This window comes from Patella vulgata, chromosome 5 (genome assembly GCF_932274485.2).
Source record: "Patella vulgata chromosome 5, xgPatVulg1.2, whole genome shotgun sequence".
NCBI classification, from domain to species: Eukaryota; Metazoa; Mollusca; class Gastropoda; family Patellidae; genus Patella; species Patella vulgata.
In genome coordinates this window covers 63,152,377-63,179,677 of record NC_065883.2, presented here as the reverse complement: position 1 = coordinate 63,179,677, position 27,301 = coordinate 63,152,377, and the positions used below count along the sequence as shown (strand labels likewise).

The window sequence follows — 27,301 nt, the reverse complement described above, 5'->3', positions numbered from 1 at the left end:
GAGTTCGGTGTTTAAAGTTCTGTGTAGATGGACTTCGGCTTATTGTGAAATGTTTAATGACAAAAAGTAGATGTCATTTTACACGATGTATTTGTCAGTATTACAGGATTTTTTACTTTTGACTTAGTCCAATTTACACATTACATTCAACATTTGCAACATTGGACATGTAATAGCACTAACAACATAGCACTGACTTTTGACTCAAATCCCCCGTCATAGGTTCTCTTTATCTGGTTTCAACATTGTGTACGGGTCAAAAAGGGGGCATACTATATAAGGTCAGTAAAAGTACAACTACCTAAACGTGTCCTTGTAACCTCTATAGAACTAATTTCCCTAATACAACCCGCAGACATAAGCTATCATTGGGCTTATGACTAACTGGTGTATATGTTTGAGTTATAAAACACAACGAATGGCCTTTGGACTGTTTTGTTTTCTGATGTAATTATGGAGTAATACAAATACAAATGTAACTTTGCTTATGTGTGGTGTTTGTGTTATAGTAAAAGCTCTCTACGGCACAGCATTGGAGTATTTGTAATATAAAGAGAAGGGATCTATTGGGATTTAAACTAAACACAGCAAGAATTTCTCGCCATTAAGTGAATGTTGATCACTCATATAGACCTATATATTGTGTGTTTTGGTGAGATCGCTTTACAAACATGAGCAACTTGTGGGAAATTGTGTCATCATATGTGGATGCTACAACTATTTTAATAGCTTTTGTATTCTTGCTTATTATTGGATTTGTGCTCTCAAAGCAGGAACGATCTGGTATACCCCCTGGACCGTCATATTGGCCAATTGTTGGAAACATACTGGAAATGAAGTTAACATTTGCATGCAAGAGGCATAAATATTTCGAACAACTTCAAGAAAAACATGGCGATATTTTTCGAATTTATTTTGGCAGTCAACTGATGATAGTTTTAAATGATTTCGAATCTGTTGACGAAGCTTTTGTTAAACAAAAGGATGTTTTTAGTATTCGACCAGCAAAGAAGCTTTGGTCAGTTAATCGGACTATTCAAAATGGGAAGGGAGTTATCTGGTCGAGTGGACAAGAATGGAAAGATGCGAGACGAATGGCCCTCCATACCCTTCGTGATCTTGGAGTTGGAAAATCGACACTTGAGGAAAGGATTAAAGACGAAACTAATGTTGTTTTGGACTTTTTGTTCAAATCAGAAGGAACGTCTTTCTGCGCACATGAAATAATGATGAAGGCTACCACCAATATTATCAGTAGTGTTGTATTTGGTAAGAGATATCACTATGATGACCCAGGATTTCTAAAAATCATGGAAGTCATAGACGCAGGATTTAAGAGCGATGGACCATTTTCACCCATCAATGAGTTTCCACTGCTTCGATTTATGCCATTTTTAGCGTCCAAATTATTGGCCATTACTAATGCTGTTGAGCAGGCAGCGAAGTTTATTTCTGAACGCGTTGAGGAACACAAACGGGCTTTCAGCAAAGACAATATAAATGATTTTATTGATGTTTGTCTAGATATCGGTGAAAACAGTGAATCCTCATCAATTAGTGAGGGGTGCCTGCGAAGAAGCATTTTGGATCTGTTTCTGGCTGGTTCTGACACGACAGCTACCACCCTTGATTGGGCACTACTTTTTATGATCCTCAACCCGGAAGTGCAGAAGAAATGTCAAGAGGAAATCGATGATGTGGTCGGTGATAGTCGCATGGTCGGTTGGTCTGATAAATCTAAAATGCCGTACAACGAAGCTACACTTCTAGAGGTTCAACGCATTGGAAACACCATACCGGCATCACTTCCGCATACAGCCTCTAGAGATACTGTTGTTAAAGGTTACCTTATCCCAGCAGGATCTTTGGTTTATGCAAATATGTATGCCTGTCATCTCGATTCTAGATATTGGAAGGAACCTTTGAAATTTAAACCAGAACGGTTCATTGATGATACAGGGAAGGTATCGAAACATAATGCTTCTTTTATGCCCTTTTCAACTGGCCCAAGAATGTGTGCAGGTGAACCGCTAGCTAGGATGGAATTGTTTCTGTTTTTTACTAACGTTTTACAGAGATTTTCTCTTTCAACCCCGAGCAGTGAAACACCCAGTGCTAATGGAATATGTGGGCTGAGCTTGTCGCCACCACCATACAGTATTCACGCCAAGCGGCGATAAACGAATAATTCTGCTATAATTATGACTTTCTTTTATAATTGTATTATTATTATATCTAACAATTATTAGGGGTGGGAGTTGTGAATGTTCCTCCATTTTATACTGTATCCTATTCACCAATAAAGGAAATAAAACAAATCAATAATAAAGGTACTTTTAAAGCTTCAGTTGTTAAATATTAAATTTTGGTATGGGATTTAGAGACATTTTAAATAATTTGATCATGGACGAAGGGATGAAGCTCTAAGGGGCTTTAGGGAGTGGAAAAATATTGGTGCGTGACCGTTTGTCTCGAATCCCAGTTCACCAAACCATATGGACCTAAATGACCCTCATAGCGGTGGCTTTCGTTTGTGGTTTTTTGTTGGGTTTTTTTTTGGGGGGGGGGGGGCGAGAACAACAAGTTTTCAACCAGTTGTGTCAAAACTAACAGTCACTACACTAACATGGAATCAATTTAATTTTTAGTTCACAGGGGCCTTGATCAATAAAAATCTACTCAATTCTTGAAGATGATGGATTTTTTTTATAATTCCAAAACTTAAATATTTGGAACTAAAAGCTTTTGAGAAAAGCTCTACATGTAAATGTTTTTACTTTGTAATAAGTTTTAGATTAGGGGCCCATTTTTTAATAGGTACTCCCCTAGAAAAGACATGTGGGTAGGCTAACCATGGAATATCGACAGGTTTTATTGTTTTTAACCACTGGGCCAACGTTCAGATTGCGATAAATGTGAATGTCGTACTCATTTTCCGCTGTGGTGCTTACTCAGATCTGTTCAGGCAAAGTTATTGAGTCTCATTTAATGGACACTGCAGATGAATCTCATGGTGACATATTTAGATTGTTTTGCATATGTTTCAATTCATCTTAAGTTAAACGATTGTATTTGGTACCTGTGTTGCCTGCGTGTAATGTCGATATACGTCTTTATATCCATCTGTAATATGTTAGTATAATGAAAATACAAAAGAAAATATTTATACGACATGCACGGTTTCTAAAATAACCAATGCAGCATTTATCAAAATAACCAATGCAGCATTTATAAAAATAACCAATGCAGCGTTTATTGAAACAATGTCGATTTATTCTATATTTCTATCAATCTGATAGAAATATAGAATAAATCATCTGCTTACGAAATTATTTACAAAATGATAAGTACAGTGTTTAAAATTATAATTATATAAAGACTTTAATAATTATTATATAAAGCTTTAAATTTCAAGGAGGAATGTATATTATCAAAGAGCCGTATATATGTAGAGCCGTTTGACAGCCCACCACTAGTGATCTCGGTCGGCATAATATTCAGGTTAGATACTTTTGGAGAAATGGTTTTTTGACAATGGTTTTGCAAGATCCATGGTATTTGGAGATTAGTATTTGGGAATTTGTTGTTCGAGATTTATGTTTCTTATGAAATGTAAATTTAAAAGAAATTTTATCTTTATATTAAAATATAATTATATTAAACAAAGATACAATTTACCAATCTGATATGACAAATGTCTGGTTTGTAAAATAAATATTGATTTTAAGATACAAATTTTAATTTTAGTATATAATGGCCGAAATACGACAGCAATGAAAGAAATAAGAATTAGAACTATGAATTAAGAAATAAAGAGCTGCTTGGTCTTCCATACATTTGTAGGATTTCAGTGTAATTTAATCCCACTTGCGCTCATAGTAGCACAGGTCACCAAGAGGTTAAGAAGACTCGTTCATGACTGGGAAATGAAACATAGATAACAACCTGTATACAGATATTATTGAGAGATATATATATGAGATAGTACATGTTAGGTCAGATTTGGTAGCCGCGTGGACTCAGTGAGTAAGACGCTGGCTTGCTAACCAAGAGGTCGGTATTAGCCGAGAAAGTTCTTGAGGACTTTCTGACTTGGTTTCTCCTTGTTAGCGGTGCAAGGACAGTGTCTAATCATTCGGATGGAACGAAAACCCGAGGTCCTATTAGAGTAGGCCGTAGCGCCGCTGTCCAAGCAAACTTTCCCTCATAGTACACTGTATGGTGCAGAAAAGCAGGACGTTAAATCCCATTTCATTTCATTTCTAATTCAGATTAATGAAATCATCGATAAGGAACCCAACATTAAATGCTCATAGATCAATATTTAACCATCTTGATCAACCAGAAATATTATAATGTGAAAATATCATAAAGTTACTTCATCCAACCTTACACTTACAATATCACATATTTATTAATATCACACTTTCAATTTCACATATATTATCATTTTACCCTTTCTATATCACATAGTTACATATAGTCTCACAATGATGATTGTCATTCAAAACGTTACATCGTCCATATAACAAAATACTTCTTCCATATTCCAAAATCACATCATCGATATCACAAACAGTACACTTTCAATATTAAAAATAGCGAGAAATGGGGTTTTACGTCCACTTGACACAAACTAGGCCATTTCGGGACTAACATGGTTCAATTTTATCTCAATAATTCGCGTGCGCGTAGGGGTCTTTTAGTAGTGCGAAAAACCCCTTGTCAGGTAGAAGCGGGGAATTGAAACCACGCCACGCCAGACCTTATTACGCAACGCGCATGCGTTAACTATACGGCCACCCAAGCTCCCAATTTCAATATTAAAATTTTACATCTTTCAACTTCTAACGTTACACATGCAATATCTTAATGATATAGATTTCAATATCACACCTTCTATATTCCAGAATCACAGATAACTTCCAATATCACAATTGTATGGTATTCTTCAGTATCCCTTCATGTATTTTCCAGAGTTACAGAACACATTCAATATCACAGTGGTACAGTACCATTCAGTATCTTATCAGCTATGTTCCAGAGTCACAGATTACATTCAATATCACAATATTTATACAGTATCCCATATTCTATATTCCAGTCACTGATCACATTCAATATCATAATGTTTATACAGTATCTCATATTCTATATTCCTGACTTACAGATCACATTCAATATCACAATATTTATACAGTATCCCATCCAATCTGTTTCACAGAGAATTACGAGTCTCGTATAATATCTCTGTCATAGATGACTGCCTTAACACGTGCTGTCACAGCACGCCGTGTGAATCATATTGGCTGAATGGCGCGTGCATTGTTTACATAAGACATAACTGCTTCGGAGAGAATGCTGCATTTTAGTCAATTTAATACCCATTTACACTAAATCGGAAATAATTTTTACCTACAAATACGTCAAACGCCTTTATTTATTTTTTCCAATATATACAAAAAATGTTTTAGAATTTAATTTGTCGCAGGAAAAAAGTTAATATTTCTAGCTCATTAAGCCGCATCAATGTCATCCTTATCAGTGATTGTCGCGGCCAAGCAAATATTCACTGCGGATCAGTGTGTATCCCATCTTCTAAGTTCCAAAGTCATAGTTCACTTGCAATAGCACATAGCTTCATTGTCCAAGTCAGTATAATTTTACTATTGCATCTGCAATGTCATATTACGTAATGATGAAAACTTTCAATATCAAAAGGTTCCATTTTCGATATATCACAATGTTACAACTTTCATATCGTTACGTTAAAATACATTTTCAACATCACAAATTTTAATGTTGCACTTCCATATCATAATGTTACAAAATGGCACTGCGATCCTAGTTGCGTTCTTTTCCGCTACACGTCATCGAGTTGGCGCTGAACCATTTACCAAATTTCTTGATTCATTGTTATTTTAAGGACATTTTGTGAATAATTGATATTTAATATTTTACTTACCTATATGTATATTAAAAACTGTGTCAGGACTTAAAATTATCCATAAAAACTTACCGTTTTAAAACAGTTTATCAAATTTCATTGACTAAGAACTGGTCCCCAAGCGCTACTTATCTTGTTATATATTGTATTTCTTGTGGGCAGCTCTCTTCGAAAAAAGCAGAAGTCGCCGCCATTTCATATACCCTTACCCTAAGGAAGACCATCAGCGCCACCAACACCAAAAAACAGCGAAACCAACTTTGTATATTAATCTAATGTATTGCATGTATTTTTTAATAAAACTAGGAAATATCACTAACCAAATTTATATTATCCTAGGTCAGTGCTTATGTGGAGAATTGACCTTTCCTCATAATTCTTAAACCTAACCCACAATCTCGTCAACAAATACATGCCCTAACCCTATTAACATCTCGGCGACCTTGACCAAATCTGCAGGTGGCCTTAATAATTAGATCTAGCCCATCATTTGGTCAATTCCAAGATGGCGACGATGAGGTTATGCTCGGTTCCTGGTTATTTTGTTACCCGGTTAGGATTAACTGTACTTACTTTTGTCTGAGTAATGGTCTATTTTGGTATTCGCTGCTATTCTCCAAGTTGACTTATGTACAGTTTTGCCAATAGAAAAAAAACCCAAAACGGCTTACTTTTTTAATTCATTAAAAGCTTAATGACTTCCTTAATAATTCATTTTTTTTAATTCATTAAAAGCTTAATGAATTCCTTCCAGGATCTGATTTGAAGAAATATATATCTTTAGATTATAGACTATACAATTTGAAAAACTGCGAAAAAGAAAGAAAAACATTAATGTAAATTAAGATACACTGTTATTCAATTGCTATAGAGTCATCTGAAACAAAGAAAAGGTGAATTTATTGTCTTTTCCAATGGAGAACCTGTAAAATTAATAAGATTAATGCATTTAATGTAAGGAGATGATATTAAGCTTCTTAACAACATTTGACCTGGGGTCTTTCTTTTAAATATAAATCTGAAATACCCCATAATAAGTTGAGATAAAAATCTAATATTTACTTTCGACATCTATTGAACACACAAATGGAAAGCGTAAGTGACATGGTCTATCACCCCATTGTTTTCTATGATTGCCTTCTAAAATCATGCAATCTTCTCCATCCTTGGCATTGTTAGGTTCACCTGAAAATATAGACCAAACTACATTTTGCATTTTCATATGGTCAAGATATTTGTACAAATGTCAACTTGAAATTGTTTCAAGATAGTATTATCACAGTCAATCGCTCATGCTTATTGGAAAATAATAACGGATTATGTGGGCCGTTTAAAGTGATGCACCGGAATCTGAGAACCAGACTACTTTTTATATGGCTTACAATTTGTGCGCACATTAAATTTTTTTGTACGTTCGTTGCAAAGCGTGTGTGCACTGTATACTATATTTTACTTTAACATTGAACTGAAATAACATACATTTTTTGAAAGAAAGTTTGATTTACCTTCCCGCCAGTTTGTATAATTTAATAAATCACCATCCAACCATCTAAATTCACCTTCAATCTCTCTATCAGTTCCTCCAATCCATATATCTTTTTTACCTCTGTAATACAGTTACATTATGTATTAGTCTGAATATTTGAGATCTTTATTGCCAGTTGTCCGAAACCTGTAGTAATATCGGACTTCCTTGTTGTGTTTCCTTTGTGATCGTAAATAAAACTACAGGTTAGTTCGTTTCTACAACTTTATTATTAAACTGTTTCCAAGGCTTCTATGTTAGATGATAGCTGCAAGGAATATATTGGCTCTGACGAATTTGGCTCAAAACGCTCTTTTACAACCCCCTAATTTCTTTACGTCATAGACGGACCTTGGCGTTAATTTCCTTCCCATATATGGAATAAACATCCCAATTCTCCAAAGAACGGGAGGGGGTGGGGAGAACATTACCTTATTTGGTCTAACAAACACATGTCATAAAAAGATAGAATTTGATGGATATTTTGACAATGGTAAGGATTTTACCAAAGTATCATTGTTTTTTATATATAAATATATCATTCACTATATTAGTACGTGGGATTTGACTCTATAGAAAGTGTAAACTAATAATTAGTTACCAACTTCAGGGGTTTCAATTTTTTGGAGAATTTTGCAAGGACACAAATCATCAAAAACCTTATCTTATACATCGTTAGAATGCTCAGTTACGTATCTTTACAAATACATGTTTTTCGAAAGATCTTAATGTTAAAAGTTGTATCCAAATCGATACCACCAAATATCGATAAGTGCTATAGACCTATAGTTTTCTTTAGAACTTGGATAGTTAAGTTCTAGAAAGTTCGAGGATGTATCTTTGGAAAGACATTCGAATAGTGTACCCCGAGTCGGAATCGGAGTGGTAGTTCCAATAAATCGCCTAATACAAACAGGGTGCAAGGGCTGATCCAGAAATGTTTGCAAGAGGGGGGTTTGCCAGGTTCCTGTTAGGGGAATTTGACAGTTGACAATGTATGATACCACCATCGTCTCCAAATTACGCAGCCATATATACACACTGAGCTATTTAAAGAGAGAAATCCAACACCCCGTTGGACGTCAATTTTTATTATGAAATAAAAGGATCACACTGTGATTCAATTCCATTGATGCAAAGCATTAATTGTGATATCATATATCACATATGTCTAAATCATTATATCGCGCTTTAAATGACAATCCCACTCCAACGTGACACTTTTGTTATAAAATGTTTTGTTTTACATTCGTTTTGGGTGCAAAGAATCGTCTCGTAACTTGCCCACCCATTCGTTTTTAAGGTGGGGGGGGGGGAGTATGTACCCTTTCTTACCTGATGGCACTTATTAACATGTCATCCATTCGTGTTTTTAATGGAGCTATTATACCACCTAGTTGTTCACATAATCTTGATGCTCTCCGAAAATTTAATGGCACCGCAGTATATACTAACTTTTTATTCACATTTTGCTGAAAAGACATTCCTTCTACACCTGAAGATTAAAAGAACCATTTTTAAAAAAAAAAACGACATTAAGACAAACCTGCCATCAAGACAAATTACATACTACACAGACATTGTAAGCAAAACATCGGTCTTGACGGTTGTGGTCTCCCGAATGTGTGTATTCTCAAATAAATTATTTACTGCCAGCCTTTTACATAACTCCTCCAAATATTCTTAAATTTCATTCATTATCTATCACTACGTATATCAATGTACTTTGAATAATTTATATCAATCATTCCCTTCAATTTAATCATGTATTTTCTACACTGTATGTAGGCCTACTTTTCATCACGAGAGAGAGAGAGGGAGAGAGAGAGAGAGAGAGACCACAGGGCTATTGCTTGAAAGGGGGTGTTGATTATTGAATGGTGACTTGGTAGCAACATTTCGTGCCGTATTATGGAACGGCCACCAGAGTAAACGGAACGGAAATAACATTACATTTTAATTAAAAGAACCCAGCGATGTTTGATTCCTGTCATTGGCTTTAAAAGTTTAATAATAAGAGTATCAGCTGAGTATGGCATTACCCATACCTACCCACGAAAATTGTATAGGGTAGACTGACTGGAAGTTTAATTGAGGGGAACCGGGGTGGCTAATAGGAGGTCTCGGTTCGCTCCCGGTGTTCGCCGATGATGTTCCTCGGGATTTCCGCCATGGTTCCCCCTTATCGGTGGTGCAGGACGAAGGGACTGGCAATTCCATTGGCTATTCGAAAAACCGAGGTCCCGCGCACGTAAAAGAACCCTTAACAGTTCGAATTTGACATGTTGTGTATGACCCTCTTGTACAAAAATAGGACGTTAAACTCCATTTCATTTCATTTGGTAAGTTGTTCTCCGACTGATTTTATAGCAAGGATCTAAGAAACAAAATAATGTTCTTACCTAGTTTACTGAATGCAATAAATAAAAGGATATGATGCACAGCCATCTTTCTTTTAAAATGAAAAGAATATCTTGAAGTATCCAAAGCAGAATTGTCCGTTATATTCACCATATAATTCATTTACCACGACGGTATTGAACTCAAATGATACATTTAGTAGTCAAAGTACACTCGGGACTCCTACCATTTAGTCATTTCCGATATAAGTAACCAGGTCAATAGGGCCAGTTAGATGTATGTTGAGTAAATAATGATTCAGATTGGTATCATAACTATATAACGCGTTTATCTATGACCATTTTTGGAAAAGAAAACGATATGCACATATTGACAAATATAGAATAAACTGTTATAAAGTTATTCAGAAAACGCCGACGTTTGGGTGAATACTTGCATGTGGCCCAGTAGACGATCTCATGGTATAATGTGTTGGTGGGGGGGGGGGGCAAAAAGGGTGGACAGACGGACACATGCCACTCAACAAAGCTATACGTTATGGTCACATTTGGAAACATTTAACATTAACTTCAAAATAAAATTTTAAAAAAACAAAGTTGAAAGTTAATAATGTCTTTATTCCCATGGGCCCCAGACACCACCTCGTAAAGCTGGATTACAGTTGGGATCAGCTTCAGGAAATCTGACAGGTACCGCTGTTTGACTGTAGTATGATAATCTATCTAACATCTTGTCAACTATATCAGGATATTCCTCAGATAAATCATGGTTCTCGTTAGGGTCCTTTAATATATTGAACAACCAGACATTCTTGTCTTTTGGTGAAGAATCAAGCCGAGATTCCTTACGTATTTCTGGTGGTGCAATCCAGCTACCATTACCTGATAAATATAGAAGAATTAATTGTCAACTGCTTAAATTAATAAGAAGTGGTAACAGATGTTCTTTTAGTCGACACCCGTCACCCATTATAGCTAATTGAAAGGATAGTTTGGATATGGATTGTATAAGCAGAGGCTGCTTGGTAGAAGAGAACCTCAGATCTTTGTGTTGAGGGCTGTTCTTGGGTTTACTACGTCCTCCATGAGAACATAATACACATAAAACTTACTTATTAACTTCTATTATCCCGCCCCTGCCTTAGCTACGCTACCGGGTCTATGACCAATACCGTGTGTGAAATAGCTTTATTTAACGTCCGCTTCCACCGAAGTGATATCGCAGACAAAGACCAATACCTCATCAACTACATTTATATAGAATATAAGAAGTTGTCCAAATTGATTTCAGGAATATCTTGATCGTATCATACCAGAAGTGAACAAGTTCAAATAACAAATCCTTTGACCTGGTTTCTGATTATGACAATATTGTTAATCATACAAGAAAAACCCAAAACTGGTTCAACTTATCAAAACAGGCATTGTTGTTTAGCCGCTCCGTGATGTGACTTATAACTGATGATGTAAATATATGACGTTTCCATTAATAGGTCTTTATAGTCATGCGTCGGGATTCATAATACGGCTCTTTTGTTACGACGTCGCTCGTTTAATAAATGGCATACCGTCAAACAACCAAAGTTCCAGATAAAAGACTAGATATTGTAGGACAAAACTGTTTCCAGAATATGTGTCTACTCTTTGAAGGGAGCCGCGTTCGATCTGGTGTTGACAGTTGGAATTCGAAATAAGAGTAGGCCGTAGAACCGCTGTCCGGACAAAATTTCCCTCCTAGCGTATGGCGTATGTCCATCTTTAATAGCCCGATCGGCGCAGTACTCCAGTAATACGTTAAACCCCATTTCATTTCTACTCTGTTGATATCGCTGTATGAATCCACCCCACCCCACTCTTACACAAAACCTCCGGACTCTTCTCCTTTTCACAGGATACAATGCTTGCAGATTTTCAGGCCACCTTTATGTTCGAAACAAAAAAGAATACTACCTGGATCTCCTGTCATCAGTTTCCAATCACCAAGACGAAAAGCTGTTCGGATTCGTGTATCAAATTTATTTGGAGATACCCTGGATCCTCTGTGGTAATACATGGGATCTATGTTATGTAAAAGTTCAGTTCTCTTACCAATTTCTCCTTCACTGAAATAATAAAGATTTTGTAATGAAATTTTGTTTCTTAATCTTAGCAAGGACTTTGAACCAGTGTTTTAACGAAATAGGAATATGCTGATTTTAGTTTTAAAAACACTGGACTAACATATAAAACGAGTGAAGTTGGGCATCGGGATGGGGATGATTCAAATACCAATCCAGAAATATTCGTTTTTGTAAGTTATATTGGCCTACACTAATATAAACTATAAAAACGAGTTTACTTGGGGATGGGGATGGGGATGGTTCAAGAAGTATTCGTTTAATTATGTAAGTTATATTGGCCTACACAAATATAAGTTATAAAAATATGTTAAATTTGAGGGAGGGGTCAAACACCAGGCCAGTTTTGATTGACATTAAAGCAAAAGGTCTAAATAATCGAATAACAAATCTACTCGAAATTAATCTTTAACGACATAATGTAAAAGCTTAGACCTAATGTGTGACAGAATTTCTCAACATTTATAAAAGTCAAGTATCAATTTCAAGAATTACCTAATTGTTTTCCACTGGTCGAACCCATCTGGCTTGGTATCATTTAAAGATCCACCAGCAAGGTTGATAATTGTAGGAAACCAATCAGAAACGTGGATAAGATCTTTATTGACCACACCTTTTTGTTTTAATAACTGACTGTGAACAAAACCAATGCCGTGAACACCACCTTCCCATAAAGTTGCTTTCCATCCTCTTAGTGGCCAGTTGTTTCCACCAGAATAAACCAGCCCTCCATTGTCTTATTGTTAAAAAATCAAAACAAATAGAATTGCTGAAAGCTGTCGTCTTTTTGCATTTTTCGGACAATGTGGAATTTTTCAGGGCTTAAACCACACCAGTATGTACTCAAATTAATTGTTTAATTAAGAAAGCCATTCTAAAATATCAATGATAAATAATTTCCGGGCTTGGGTCGAATCAGATTAAAAGAGGTGGCAATGACTTGTTTATATCATCTTCAGAGGATGTCCAGAAATATTCAATTCATCATATTTTTGTGAATACGGAATGAAACTGATCCATTTCTTGACTGACATTAATTTTAGAGATCCAACTTTCAAAAAAAAATGTAATTTGCTAAAGGATTCGGATTTTCCGACGTGGTTTCCCCTTGTCAGTCGTGCAGAACGGAGGGCCTGACAAGGACAGCTGTCTAGTCATTCGGATGAGACGAAAAAGAAGGTCCCGTGTATACATTGGCGTGCACGTAAAAGATCCCTTGACAGTTGGAATTCGATATAAGCGTAGGCCATAGTGCCGCTGCCCGGGCAAAATTTCCCTCATAGCACACTGTGTGGCGTATGCCCGTCTTCGTTAGCCCAGTCGGAGCAGAACAGTAGGACATTAAACCCCATTATTATTTCATTTTCATGCTAAAGGATTCAACTTTCTAATATCGGAAATCAAACTAGAACAAGTATTTCCTTGTACGTACAGTCAAAATCCATGGCACTCGGTATGGAAGACAATCGAAGTCACTACCCTTGTTAATTAATACAGAATGGCCACACCACAACTGAAATTTACACCTAAATATACAGTTCTTCAGCCAATGAGTAAATTCACATCCCTGATAGTCAAAGTAATATACCTTATATGGAAGTTTATGAATATCAGTTCTCACCTGTGGTGAAAATTAAAATGGTATTATCCCATAAACCAGCTTCTTGAAAGGCATTTGTCAAATTCTTTACTCCTTCATCCATACAGGATACCATTCCTTAAAAATGTACATTCTTTACATCATAACACGATATTCACCATATCATAACACAAAATTCGTCACATCATAACACGATATTCGTCACATCATAACACGATATTCATCACACTATAACACGATATTCATCACACCACAACACGATATTCGTCACATCATAACACGATATTCATCACATCATAACACGATATTCGTCACATCATAACACGATATTCATCACAGCATAACACGATATTCGTCACATGACTCACATCATTAAACGATATTCGTCACATCATAACACGATATTCATCACAGCATAACACGATATTCATCACATCATAACACGATATTCGTCACATCATAATACGATATTCGTCACATCATAACACGATATTCGTCACATCATAACACGATATTACATGATAACACCTCTCTCTCTATCTCTCTCTCTCTCTCTCTCTCTCTCTGTATTTGGCTTTTATTCAGGCTTTAAACTACACTGTTATAATCATCCTACCTGCATAGGTACGTCTGTTTCCATCTTTAATAAATTCATACGGTTTCATATATTTAGCAGGTACCTCTAAAGGTTCGTGTACAGCTTGATAAGGCATATACAGAAATAAAGGCTGAAGAAAACAATATTCACAAGCATAATTAATACCCCGCCTTTTGTCTTGTTGTACAGGGCAATTGGTAGGGGAGGGGGGATATGAAAGTTAAGTTAAGTTGGCAGACAACGAAACAAGTAAGAAACATGCTCTATTGTCAGACATAAATATAAGTCGGGGTGTGGAATTTAGGTCGTTATCACGGTTTACAAGAGCATTTTAAGCATGATTAACCAAAATATGCCAGAGGCTGCTCAATCAAACTAAATACCTTAGATTTATTATGATTTTTAACAATATCAATAGCTCTCTCTGTGAACAGATGAGTTGAATATTTCCCAGTTTCTGTGATATCTGGTGATCTGCCCTTGGTCATATCAATGCCACAATATTTGTCTTTTGTAAGAAAATTACACGTATCGTGATTAAAATAATCTTCACTGCCGGTTAAATAACCTAAAAGAAGAATATTCATGAATAAGATTAATAAAATATATTCAAGCTTTTAGAAACAGCTCTGTCTTGTCTTGTTGGAGCTAGATACCAGCTACGACTTGTCCTGTGATACCAGGTATGACTTGTACTGTTGGAGCTAGATACCAGCTATGACTTGTCCTGTTCGAACTAGATACTAGGTACGACTTGTCCTGTGATACCAGGTATGGCTTGTCCTGTTAAAGCTAGCTACTAGGTATGACTTGTCCTGTTCGAGCTAGATGCCAGGTTTTCATCAGAATTGTGATGAGCTTTATAGAAAACAATGGAAATGGTGAATCGCGTTCAAAGTTGTCTGTTATACTTGCCCTATCTTTCCATTTCTCTGCTGTTCAAACTCATAGAAAATACCATTAAAAAGTGAACGACAAGTAAATTAAATTGATTAAAATTTAAGCTATATATGACTCAGCGAAATTGTCCCACATTTTGCATACATTCTAATCTGAATATTCACGATGTCAATGTAACTGTATAGATATATCACTTAAAATCAAAAAATAAATAGTTAACGACAGCCACACCCCGCAAAGGGTAAAAGCCATATTAGTAAGAATTAATATCTGCAGATATCAATATTTTCAATCTTATTGTTTGTCATATTTCAAAAATAGTTACCGAAATAAGAATCAAAACCACGATTTATTGGTAAATATTCTTCCTTGTAGAAACCAAGATGCCATTTTCCCACGGCATGAGTGGCATATCCGGTCTGTCGTAGTTTATCAGCAAGAGTAAGATCTTCTAGAGGTAGAGCATTAGGTTGACATGGCCAGATGATGGCATGCTGTAATCCTGTATGTATCTAAACAATTCAAACAATTATTTATTCAATTACTGGTTAAACATGCATTATGCAAGAGCTAAATCTGCCTATTGCAGATCTTTCTTTAGGCCTGAAATGTTTTCTAAAGTATTAATTAGACATTAATTAACTGATCCAGGCCTTAATCAACTCTCGATGGCATCAGATTTCTCCGATATTAAATAGATTAGAATGGTTCAGCGATACTTTGATTTAATCAGATATGGAGGACCGAGACTTAGCTTCGATCAACCAGTACGGTGGTTGAAATTATTGCACACGTCTGTCAAACCTTCAAAGGCTTATATCTTCGCTTGCAATAGAGTAATTTGAATGAAATTTTCAAATTATCCATTTTACATCATCTACTTTCGAACTATTATAGCCAGAATGGCTAGTTCTTTATCTAAATCTTACATAATGTATCTTTAAGTTTCATTTTTATAAATGAAATATTGATTGATCAGTTGATAAAGAGTCTCCTATATTTTAGACCCATGGAATATTTGTGGAATCTTAAATAAGTGAAAGATTTAATGCCTTACTTTTCTGCAACCTGGATAATGAAAACGAAAAAAATGAAATGAAATAGGGTTTAACGTCCTACTGAGCTAATGAAGACAAGCATACGCAATACAGTGTGCTATGGAGAAAAATTTGCCCGGCCTACTCTTATATCGAATTCCAACTACCAAGGGATCATTTACGTGCACGTCAATGTGTACAAGGGATCTTGGTTTTCCGTCCCATCCGAACGGCTAGACAGATGTACTTAAACAGGCCCTCCGTCCTGCGCCACTGACAAAGGGAAACCAATCCGGAGAAGCATGTGCCATCTAGTGTGCTATGGCGGAAATTTTGCCCTTACAGGAGTATTTTATTTCTACTTCCAATTGTTAGTGGATCTATAATGGTGTACACGGATCTCGGCGTTTCGTCCCACCTTAATGACTAGAGGCTTTTTCTTGCAAAGGGGGAAACCGCCTGCAAAATCCCAAGAAACTTTCTATCACAACAAGGTTTGGATTTGAGACCTCCTTGGTGAATTGAGCATCAAACTCATCGAACCAGTGTGCTCGTAGCTACATCAAATACTATTTTGCCAACTCTTAGGATATAGGACAATATTCGTTTCAATGTAAATGTGATAAATTTACTTAATATAATTTAATAAAATGTGATAAATTTTTACTTTAATAAAATGTGATAAATTTTTACTTTAATAAAATGTGATAAATTTACTACTATCCAAAGCACAAATTAGGCTTATCAAGGCTTATCATGCATCATGGACTTAAGAAATGACGTGAAAGCGGAGAGCTATGCCGGGCTCAAATAAAACAAAGGCAGTGCACATGGCTATTGTTACGACGAGTCGTAAAAATAGTCCTCAGGCTATTGTTACGACGATGCTTTCACAGCCCTCCATCGGTGAAGTTAAAAACTGAATAGTCGTAAAAATAGTCCTAACCCTAACCCTAACCCTTCCCATCTCTTAATTGCTGCCTTCAGTTCTGAAAACGTTGAAAATACTGCTCCTTTTTCAAAGCTGGTGTTGGGGAGATTGGCAGCCATTTTGGAATTCGTTCTAAACTTGGCTCAGACTCGTCGTAACAATAGCCACTTTGTATAACAAATTACCCTGGTATCGTATCTACAGGGGCGGATCCAGGAATTTTTGCAGGGGAGGGGGGGTCATGTTCCTAAGACAATGTATCTCCCCCCCCCCCTCGCGCATGGTTTCTATCGTCATTTTGGCGTATATACATACACATTGAGCTTTTTTATAAACAGAGAAATTCAACACCTCGTTTGACGTCAATTTTTATTATGAATTAATACAATGACATTTTGATTCAATTTCATGGATGCAAAGCATTAATGTGTACAAGTGCACTTTTCGTGTATTTTCTGGAATCTTCGTTGTTGATTAAATGAAGACAAGATTGTTGATGGTTGTTAATAGTTCTCTATATTCTTTGGTAAACAGTAATCAACAAATATCACAACAGACAATTAATATAACAATTATTGGTCCAATGCTTAATAGTAAATAAGCTCCAATGTGGATATGGGAATTGACATAAACTTATGTCTCCAAATACAGGTAAATAAGGTCTGTCCTTAGGTATGTGATCTAAGTTGATCTCCCAAGACACGTGTGTAGCCAGCTCTTCCCAAATTCTGTCATTTTGGGTCTATATATCCCCATGCATCGCCTAGGGCATTAATCCTATAAATCTACAAACAATATACCCTGGTAACTAAACGCTATAGCCCGTTGACGTTAATTATAATTTATAAGCTCAATTTAAAGTTTAAAACAAAGAATACTGGAGACAGGTGATTAATGAAATATATAAGACAATATGAAGTAGATATAAATGGTGGGTAATTAAGGTGGATTAAGATCCATTAAAATATAATTGACTGAATTATGTAATACTGTGCGGATTAGCATGACGTATTAAACATTTACTATTGAGTTGATTTACAAAAAAAATTATGTGGCTGAGCAACCCCCCCCCCCCTGGATCCGCCCCTGATCTACCAAGCATAAAATGATGCTATCCTTTCAGAAAGCTACAAAATCGGGGTGTTTGAATGCCTTCGATGTTTTTGATATAACTGACCTGATAACGCCCTGATAATAATTGACTTCTGGTTGGTGAACAGATAGGTTGTACATAATAATTCTCTAATTTAACACCTTCTCCCGCCAATTTATCTAATGTAGGCGTCAATATTTCAGAACCATGGTAACCAATGTCATTAAAACCATAATCGTCTGCTACTACTAGTAGTATATTAGGCTGTTGACTTCCATAAATACATTGTATTATAAGTAAAAAAAATACTCCTAGAATTAAAAATAAATTCTGCATATTCTACTATTCGCTGTTTCCTGATGCTAACACGATCGGATATTAAATTGACCTTGACAATTTATTATCAGACCATATCGATTTAATCTCCGTGAACTTTAACCTCCCATCTTCATTAAAAGATAAAATGTGATAGGAAAAGTTTAATATTTATAAGTTTTACTCCCGCCTTTTACTCCCCAGCAAATTAAAAAAATAAACGACCAATCAGTTTACATGCTCGGTATTTATTATGTTTCAAACAAAAACAAATAGACGGATACTGAACATTACAATGTATCTTACTCAACAGAATTTCCCTAATTGGTTGAGAACGAACAAACATTCTTCTAATGGAGGGGCGGGCGGGGGCGGAGGCGGTGGTGGTGGTGGGGGATCTATAGCGCTGGGGTAAAACCAGAGAGCCCTTAAGAGGAAATAAATGTGCTGGGGCGAGACCTTTCTTTGCCCCCCCCCCCCCTTTCCAACACTAGTAACATCTAGATGATTCACTAGCAGATTGCGATAAATGCGAAAACTTTTATACATACGTGTATAGGGTTCAAAGGAACAATAAAATATTTATGCATAATTGCCCATTTCAATTTTGAATTTTGATATTCATGGGCCTTGGGGCGGTGCACCGGCTGCACCCGCCTCTCGGGGGGGGGGGGCTGACTTGAGGACCTAGAGAAAAGCCATGCGGTTGTACAGGCGACCCTATACTCCTTGTCACGTAGAGGCTGGAGATCGAAACCAGACCAGTTGGCTCATTGACAAGTCTTAAGATCTAAAGAGTACGCTTTAGTCCGTTCGGCTACCCAACCCCACTCAAAAACAGCAATCTCCGTGACGGAAGTAAAATGTTATAATAGTAATTACTGTCTGTTCCGGGCGACACTACGACTCGAAAATTATTGCTTGCTTAACATGTACTGATGGTTGCTTATGAATCATGCTCTGAAAACGTAGATTGGATTTTAACGGAAATCCTTTAATTATATTTATAACATGTCTAGTAATTATGACAAAGACGATACGAACTCCTCACTGCTCATGTTATTTGGTCTGACTGATATAACAGACCCCCTCCCCTCCCCCACCCCAAACACCAACTGACACAAACAAACACTGCCCACAAAGGGTTTTTGCTACCTGTTCGGATAGCATAGAAGTTGATAAACTGGTAAACAAATATTGTAAAGAATGATTTGAAAATATGTTTGAAGTTCACATGTGAACATTTCTGTAAGCTGTTCGTAATAGCAATTGAAAATGTGCACCGCTTCGCTCGGTATGTAAAAATAATAGTCTCAAAAATTTCAATTAAGTTCTTTCCTACAAAATGTTTTACTGGTGCTATGTTGATATATTTGTATATTTTACGTTATATTGATTACGTTTAAATTTCATTCTTAGATTAAATAGCCGATCGGAAACCAGGCGCGGGTTGAAGAAGCCTTAAGTTATTTGTGAAAGCATTATTTGTGAAATCACTGATCTGTGATGGAGCTTGAATTTATGAAGCGCGCAATGTAACTCTTGTCATTTTCTTGTATATAAAGTTAAGTAGTCGGTGAATTGTAATAATATCAGACATCCTATAGACAGTTGTAAAATGAATATCATTCACGGGTCAGCTCTTATTTTTGGATTTATTTTATTAACTAATGGACAAAATGGTGAGTTCTCTAAATATTTTTTTTTTAAACAATATTTTATTCAAGTTGTCCGAATGGGATCGGGGAACAGGATTAGACTATGTAAAACCCCTCCCCCTAAATATTCACAGTTAAAATGGCAAATATATACATATGATATAAATATAATAAAATTGATGAAAATGTACAGTATATATAATAGGTTATTATAGTTATACCACTCTGTGGTTATACATAAACATTTTGTTAATAAACCAGGCAAAATTGTACATATAACTGAAAATAAAATACTATTTGGTCGAGATTAAAATCTGTTTGATATATCAATAAAGTTACGGACTTGATTAAAAATATTATTGTTAAAATCTAGACAGTGGATTATGGAGCCGAACAGGAGACAAATTATGTTGTAGTATAAATTGTTTAAGCGGCATTTAGTAACTGGATGAGAATAACACATGACACAATTATATGGAATACAAGTTACTTGAAAAATTTATTTCAGCGACGTTCCGACGGGAGAACCCTCGTCGATAAGTCGCTGAAATAAATTCAAGTAACTTGTATTTCATATAATTATGTCATGTGTTATTATGTCTAAAATTATGTTGTATAGTTTGTCTAGGGTTTCCGTTCGTGCATTTGAACATCGCAGTAGGTATAGTGATCGGAAAGTTTTAAACATTAATTTAATATTTGCCTTGCTATGAACTGAAGGCACCAAACTATGACCAGTGTTATTTGAATATTCTCTTTAATTCAAATGGTTATTTTGGGGGATCGGTTTTATGGTTCATTTCCGGATTTCTAGAAATTTTAATCATTAAAATTAATGTATTTTCATTTTTATCTGTTTATTTATTTTTTGATCGAATTATCAAATATTTACCAGGAAACAAAATAAAAAGTATCTATTCCGTCATATTATGACGTTTGATTTAAATCTTTAAACCATTTCGTTTATATTTGAAGTGTTCTGTGAAAACTGGAACAAATCTTTTAATATAGTTTAATTTTCCATTATACACAGAAGTATGGAAAACATTTGAAGGAAGATTTTATGGACACTTTGAGCAACCTAAAACCTTCTTTAAAGCTCTAGAAGTTTGCCAAAACATCGATGGCATAATTGCCCCTGTGAGAACTCAGCAGGAATCACAGTTTTTAATACAGTTAAGAAGGTAAGATACGTGTCAATGTGAAAACAAGGTGGATAATAAAAATGTCCAGAAAGTAAAACACCCACCTTCAAACAGTTTACTTTATTCAGTTCATTACACTCGGTCCATTTCTATAAAATATATAACATCCAAACAGCAAGTAGTATCATAAAAGGGTGTGTGTGTGTGTGTGTGGGGGGGGGGGGTATTAAGATTTCGAATTCAACCTACTGGTTAAAAGTTACTTTCTTCATAAGTCAATTCAGCTTAACGCCTTATTCCGTCTGAATCCAATTCAACATGATTTTGGGTATTGGAAAGAAATAAACATTTTCTGATCGATATTTTGGTTTTTGTTTTTCCATTTGTTTGCTTGCTTAAAGCGGAAATTTCAAATTTTCTAAGAAAGTCAAAACGTAATTATTTCTATGTCTTTTGCTCAATAGGTTGTCAACTCACAATATACGATCATAGGTGTCGTTCTCACACTTAAAACTCATTTACACAGGAAATAATAACACAATTACCTCCCTTGTTTTCTATTCCCCACCATGGAGTAGCTTTTTTCAAACGTTTGAAAATGAAGAGGAAATTGATATTTTTGCCAATTTCTCAGCTGGCAATAGTGAATTATAGCATTAATAGGATTATTCTTTAACAAGACTGTTTATGGATACCATCTATTTTCAGGCTTTATTTTAATAAATTTTAAAAATATAACTTAAAAATTTGCAATTTCCGCTTTAAAATATCCCGTCAAAACCTTTGATTATTATTACATCAGTAACGCTAAAACGTATGTATTTGGTATTCATATGTTGTGTTAAATCTCAGTTTCTGTTTAGCAAAGCGACCTCCAGTCACCCAAGATGTACGCCAAAATGACGCTAGAGACCATGTATCTTTCAAAAATTTTCTAACCCGGGCGGAGAGAATCCCACTCCCGACCCACCAACCCCTCGCCGAGTTTGTTTTCCCAGGGTCCGGAGGGCTCTGTCACGGGTCCGGGTATTTATTGTTGTAATCGATCGATGTTTACGGGTAAAACGTCAATGCAGCTTGTCTGCTACTGGTTGGCTTACCTCTAAGTCAGAAGCTATTACATTAAGGGGGGCTGGATGGCTGAATGGTTAGCGTGCGCGCGCTATATCATAAAGTCTGTCATTGTGTCGACTGGCGTGGTTTCGAATCCCCGGTTGTACGTGGCAAGGAGTAGGGTCGCCTGTCCAACCTCGTGGGTTTTCTCCGGGGCCTCCGGTTTCTGCTAAAGACCCCTACGCGCAAGCGAATTATGTAAATAAAATTAAACCATATGTTAGTCCATATGTAATAATGTAATTATATATAAATGGAACAAACTATTGATTAAGGTGCCCCATGTTAACACTAATACTGACACTAACTCTAAAACTAACGTACTGACCTCACCAACTGTATTCCAAAATAACCAGCATAAAATCAAGTGAATGATAGAGGGTTTCCGACTTTAATAACAACGATGAGTGATTTGTATTTAACATTTAATTAAAGATGCATTATGGGAGATTCGGTAACGAGTTGGCAGTTCTCACTATAATAGTTAAAAACTAGATAATGTAAAGGCAATTTGGTGAAAATTTCATTCAAATTGATCCACGATGAACCGAGAACTAAGCGACTGAAATTCCCATAAGCCTTGGTCATCAGTACTAAAGTCAGTACGATAAACAGCATAGTCTCGATTATCCAATTAATCGTTTAATCGACAAGGAAAGTGATGCAGTAAATCGGCTTACAATCCACTAAAGATCGCAGGCTAGCGCTGCCATCTAGAGTTGATTATGGCCTGGATAGGTTAATTAATGTCTAATTAATAATTTAGATAACATTTCAGGCCTCTTGCATAATGTATGTTTAAGAAAACAAGTCAAAATACCAACGCTAGATAATCTCCTGGCTTGCATTCATTGGGATTTAAAACAGACTCACCAATTTCACATTTGGTTGATAAAGATGGTGGCCATCTTGTAACATAGGGGGCAGCATAGATCCATGCAATTTTTAATTCGTCATAGCTTTCTGAATACTGAACGGAACTGAACTATTTTGGGACTAGATACTGATATTACTGTAGTTTGAAAGGGATTCTATAGCTCTAAAATCATGCATGTATTTTTTCTAAACAGTGAAATTGGTGAAAGTACTAAAAGACGATGGATTGGTGGAACTGATAAGAATAGAGATGATGGTAGTTATATCTGGTTAGATGATAGTCCCATCACGTGGTCGAACTGGAATAGAGGTGAACTATACATTTATTCAGGATCAGGAGGTGGATATTGAACCGGATCTGAGGTTCCCGGCTAGCACAAACTAAAGAAGCGAAGTGTTTACCCCACGGTTGTTTTTAACGTCTTCCGAAATGGCTGCTATCATGCAAGTGATAGCTGGTGCTGAATTTTCATTGAAATCTTTATTAATTTTAAAGCTTATTAAAGTTTACGAAAATGAAAGGGTGAGAGTTAGGTCCATCGTTGGGGCCCGGATCTCTGAATCACGTGATATTATTAACCATTCGCGAATCACGACTGGTTCTATAGTTTGTGTGGGTCTAGAATCAAAATCTGTGTGTTTTTAATAGGCGGTGATTAAGATAACAATAATGTCGTACCCCCGCGTGGTCAGGTAGTGTAAAGTCTAATATATATATTGTTTTTAAATAATATTCGTTTCCATATTGATTTTTTTTTTTCACATAGAGAAAAATTAATGTTGTAAAAGCAATTTTTTTTTATCAAGCGTAAATACGTTTTGAATAATAACTGTGTGTAAAGTGTTTTAAACTTCATACGCCGTTCATGAGATTGGAGGGAAATGTACTACCACTGTTTATTCATGAAAGCACTTTACTTTATAATATAGGTAGTCTCGGTCACCCAGAGACTATAATATAGGCCGTTTATCGGGATCAAGTAGCTAGTTGTGTAACATGTCTATTGCTAGAACACAGCCAAGCACAATATGCTCTAATTACCAATTCTAACTGACAGGGGTTCTTTAACATGCACGCCTATGTGTACAAGGGGCGTCGGGTTTTCGTTCAATCGGAACGACCAGGCGATGTCCCTTGTCATGCCCTTCGTTCTTCACCACTGACATGTGGAAATCACGCCGGAAAATCACCAGGAACTTTCTCAGCCAAAACCGGGAGCGAGTCCGAGAATGGCAGCACCTTACTCATTGAGTCAACGCGGCTTCCTGTCATGCTGGGGCTTTAACGATAAATGTTAATATTACAGATGAACCTATTAATGCTGGTGGTAAAGAAGACTGTATGGTAATGGAAGCAAATGGTAAATGGAATGATATTGATTGTGATTTGTTTGAACATAAATATTTCTGTATGATTGCAAACAGTAAGTTTTGATTTGATACACATAGTCTTCATAAAATTGATATATAATTCCCGATGTGACCCCACAATTAACCGATTTTACATTTTGGAGGCGTGGTTGAGTGAAGTGCTTCTTTAATAAGTACACGCGTATCACAGAGTAAAAATACTGCCACTCGGTGTATTTTTACTCTGTGCGCGTATTATGGGGCAGGAACCAAGCATTACGTCATCGAAGTCATCTTGGAATTATGACGTCATATCAAATATCGATGTCAAGGAATGGACATGAAGAGTTTTGTGTTGATCATACTTAAATTGGTGGAGCCTTGTGCTATTTTCGAAGAGCGTCGCCGCCAACAAGAAGAACAGCAACAAGATGAGAAACGCCTCGGGCACAGTTCCTGGACCAAAAATCATTCTTCGGTTGTTGTGGGAGTGTAGGTTGCGGGGGTATTTATTTGTAGACATTCAAATTTCTTGGAACCCTCTCCATCTCCGTCCTGCACAATTGACAAGGGGAACAGAAATTGAAAACTAGCAACAGAAATAGGGCCTACATATGATGACTCGCATCAGACTATAGGGCCAGTATTCTTAGTCTGTGTGATCAAAACTTGAATACGTAAGCAAAATGTGGGCCTATACTATGTATAAACAGTAGAAACAAATTAATTGGTAGTACTAATTTCTTTTCCAGGTCCAATAGGCTGGACATCCTTCTTTCCAGGAAAAGAATTCCGGTTTTTTGACCTTCATCAACATACCTATTCAGAAGTGAAAAATATGTGCAGATCATTTAATGGGGAAATTCCTTCACCAGATACAAACCTATCTATCTTAAATGCTCTTAGGTATATTTTTTTTTTCAATTATTTGATTTTAGATCGGACGAGTAGAAACCAAGAGAGGTCAATTTTATTTCAATAAGGATAAGTTTTGAATCCCATACACCATCTTGCTATTAGAGAGGTTCCGGTCACTAAAGCTTCTTGGTTTAGATGCACTCAGAAGAGATCGAGAACGAGGTGATTCCCCTTTTGCAGAGAGAGAGAGAGAAATGGGATTTAACGTCCACTCGACACAGACTAGGTCATTTCGGGACTAACATATGGTTTAATTTTATTTCAATAATTCGCTTGCGCGTAGGGGTCTTTAGCAGTGGGAGGAAACCGGAGGACCCGGAGAAAACCCACGAGGTTGGACCCCTTTTGCAGGCTACGTCATCAGTTCTCGAGGGCTTCCCCCACGGCGGCAGACGAACTAACTCGTGAAAACGTCTTAGAGATCCTTGTGGTTTAATTCTATTTTTTTAGACAATCTTTTTCATAATTATACCGAAAGACGTTAGGCACTGTTTGACTGGTCGAATAAAAGCGAAATGATAGAACGAATCGACACTTTCAAACAGTGCACGTTTTGCTCTATTCAGTTTTCAGGAAATGTGTTTTATGGTGTACTTATTTCGTTTATGGCTACTAAATTTTATTTTGATGACTTTATACCCGACTTTAAACCTGGTGGACGCTGTTTAGGATGCCCGCTCAAACACTGTTACGGCACAACTACAACTTAGCTAGGCCTGAACTGACCATCGCGTATGTCAAGAATGAGGATTTTTCTGAACCGTGAAAGTGCGTCACGTCTTTTGAGAACGACGACGACTTCACCTCGTTCTCGTTCTCGGAACGCATCTGAACCTCTCTAATAACGCTAATATTACACGAAATATCACCGAATAAATTGTCTTTCAATTTGTAGATACCGGATAAAAAGTGTAGACTCAAATGAAACAAACCCGGTATGGATTAAATCAGACCAATCAAACAGTAAGCTAGTTTTAAGTAATTTTATTAAAATTTAAACAAAAAGTTTTATAAGTGAAAATATATCTATATTTAAATAGACAAATATGCAGACAATGTCATTCATTTCCATACTGTATTGATCTTCCAGTCGGGTTTGACTCGATTCCTTGTGCATGTGCGTGGGACGGGTGAAAAGGCCTCAGTTACGTGTTACAATTGTTGGTGATGTCTAATAGCAAGTACAGAAGGACTGTACCACACACAAACAAATCCCATAACAGTAATGAGACACATGGGTCAAAAAATCTAAATACGTCAAGACACTTAATTTGGCATGATTTCACATTGATCATAGGTATAGGCCTAATAGTACAAAGTTGTTTCATGTATCAAAAACTTAAATTTCTTACAGATCAGTGTTCGTTTGTGGGTGCTGATGAAGTAAAGATATCTTCAAGATCTTGTAGTGACAAAATCAACTTTATATGTGTGAGAAACAAAGAAATGCCACCAATTAGGTCTGAACCAGTAGAACCAAGTACGTTCCCTATCTTTAATACCTTTAATGAGCGTGACCGTAGAGGCTTTGGGTTCGTGACAGTAGCGGCCTTAAACTTAGTTTAAGTCAGGCCAAATATGGCTGCTACAAATTTTGACCCAATTTAATAGTTAGTCTCGGTCACACAGGACCTAGTCTTCAACGTGCGGAATCACACTGATCCGCAGTGAATATTTGCTAGGCCGCTACAATCACTGATAAGGATGACATCGATGCGGCTTAATGAGCCAGAAATATTAACTTTTTTCCTGCGACAAATTAAATTCTAAAACATTTTTTTTTATGTATTGGAAAAATAAATAAAGGCGTTTGACGTA

At 36.3% G+C, this 27,301-nt stretch overlaps 3 protein-coding genes and 1 non-coding gene across 5 annotated transcripts; 2 read left to right on the top strand and 2 right to left on the bottom strand.

Moving 5' to 3' along the window:
* LOC126820562 (cytochrome P450 2D3) lies at positions 1-2,347 on the top strand. Its single transcript, XM_050548595.2, has one exon. It carries the CDS (start codon positions 672-674, stop codon positions 2,178-2,180), a length of 1,509 nt encoding a protein of 502 aa, XP_050404552.1. The 5' UTR covers positions 1-671; the 3' UTR covers positions 2,181-2,347.
* Positions 2,348-7,447: 5,100 nt separating this feature from the next.
* LOC126820586 (uncharacterized) lies at positions 7,448-10,006 on the bottom strand. Its single transcript, XR_008788178.1, has 3 exons — positions 9,875-10,006; positions 8,808-8,967; positions 7,448-7,553 (listed from the first exon to the last, which is right to left on the bottom strand). It is a non-coding gene; the product is annotated as an uncharacterized LOC126820586 (transcript).
* Positions 10,007-10,409: 403 nt separating this feature from the next.
* Positions 10,410-18,461, bottom strand: LOC126820565 (arylsulfatase B). Its single transcript, XM_050548597.2, has 8 exons — positions 18,193-18,461; positions 15,373-15,559; positions 14,531-14,715; positions 14,166-14,277; positions 13,571-13,666; positions 12,445-12,685; positions 11,783-11,934; positions 10,410-10,714 (listed from the first exon to the last, which is right to left on the bottom strand). The coding sequence occupies exons 1-8, from the start codon at positions 18,442-18,444 to the stop codon at positions 10,449-10,451; spliced, it is 1,491 nt and encodes a 496-aa protein (XP_050404554.1). The 5' UTR covers positions 18,445-18,461; the 3' UTR covers positions 10,410-10,448.
* A 1,484-nt stretch (positions 18,462-19,945) lies between these two features.
* On the top strand, positions 19,946-27,301 carry LOC126820577 (macrophage mannose receptor 1). 2 transcript variants are annotated; one of them, XR_008788177.1, is made up of 7 exons: positions 19,946-20,105; positions 21,115-21,265; positions 23,410-23,525; positions 24,523-24,639; positions 25,318-25,471; positions 26,379-26,446; positions 26,838-27,301. XR_008788177.1 is itself a non-coding variant. In XM_050548622.1 (7 exons), exons 1-7 carry the CDS (start codon positions 20,042-20,044, stop codon positions 27,047-27,049), a joined length of 912 nt encoding a protein of 303 aa, XP_050404579.1. In that variant the 5' UTR covers positions 19,946-20,041; the 3' UTR covers positions 27,050-27,301. The 2 variants fall into 2 exon arrangements, 1 of the variants encoding a protein (XP_050404579.1); XM_050548622.1 differs by having other exon boundaries at positions 23,410-23,555.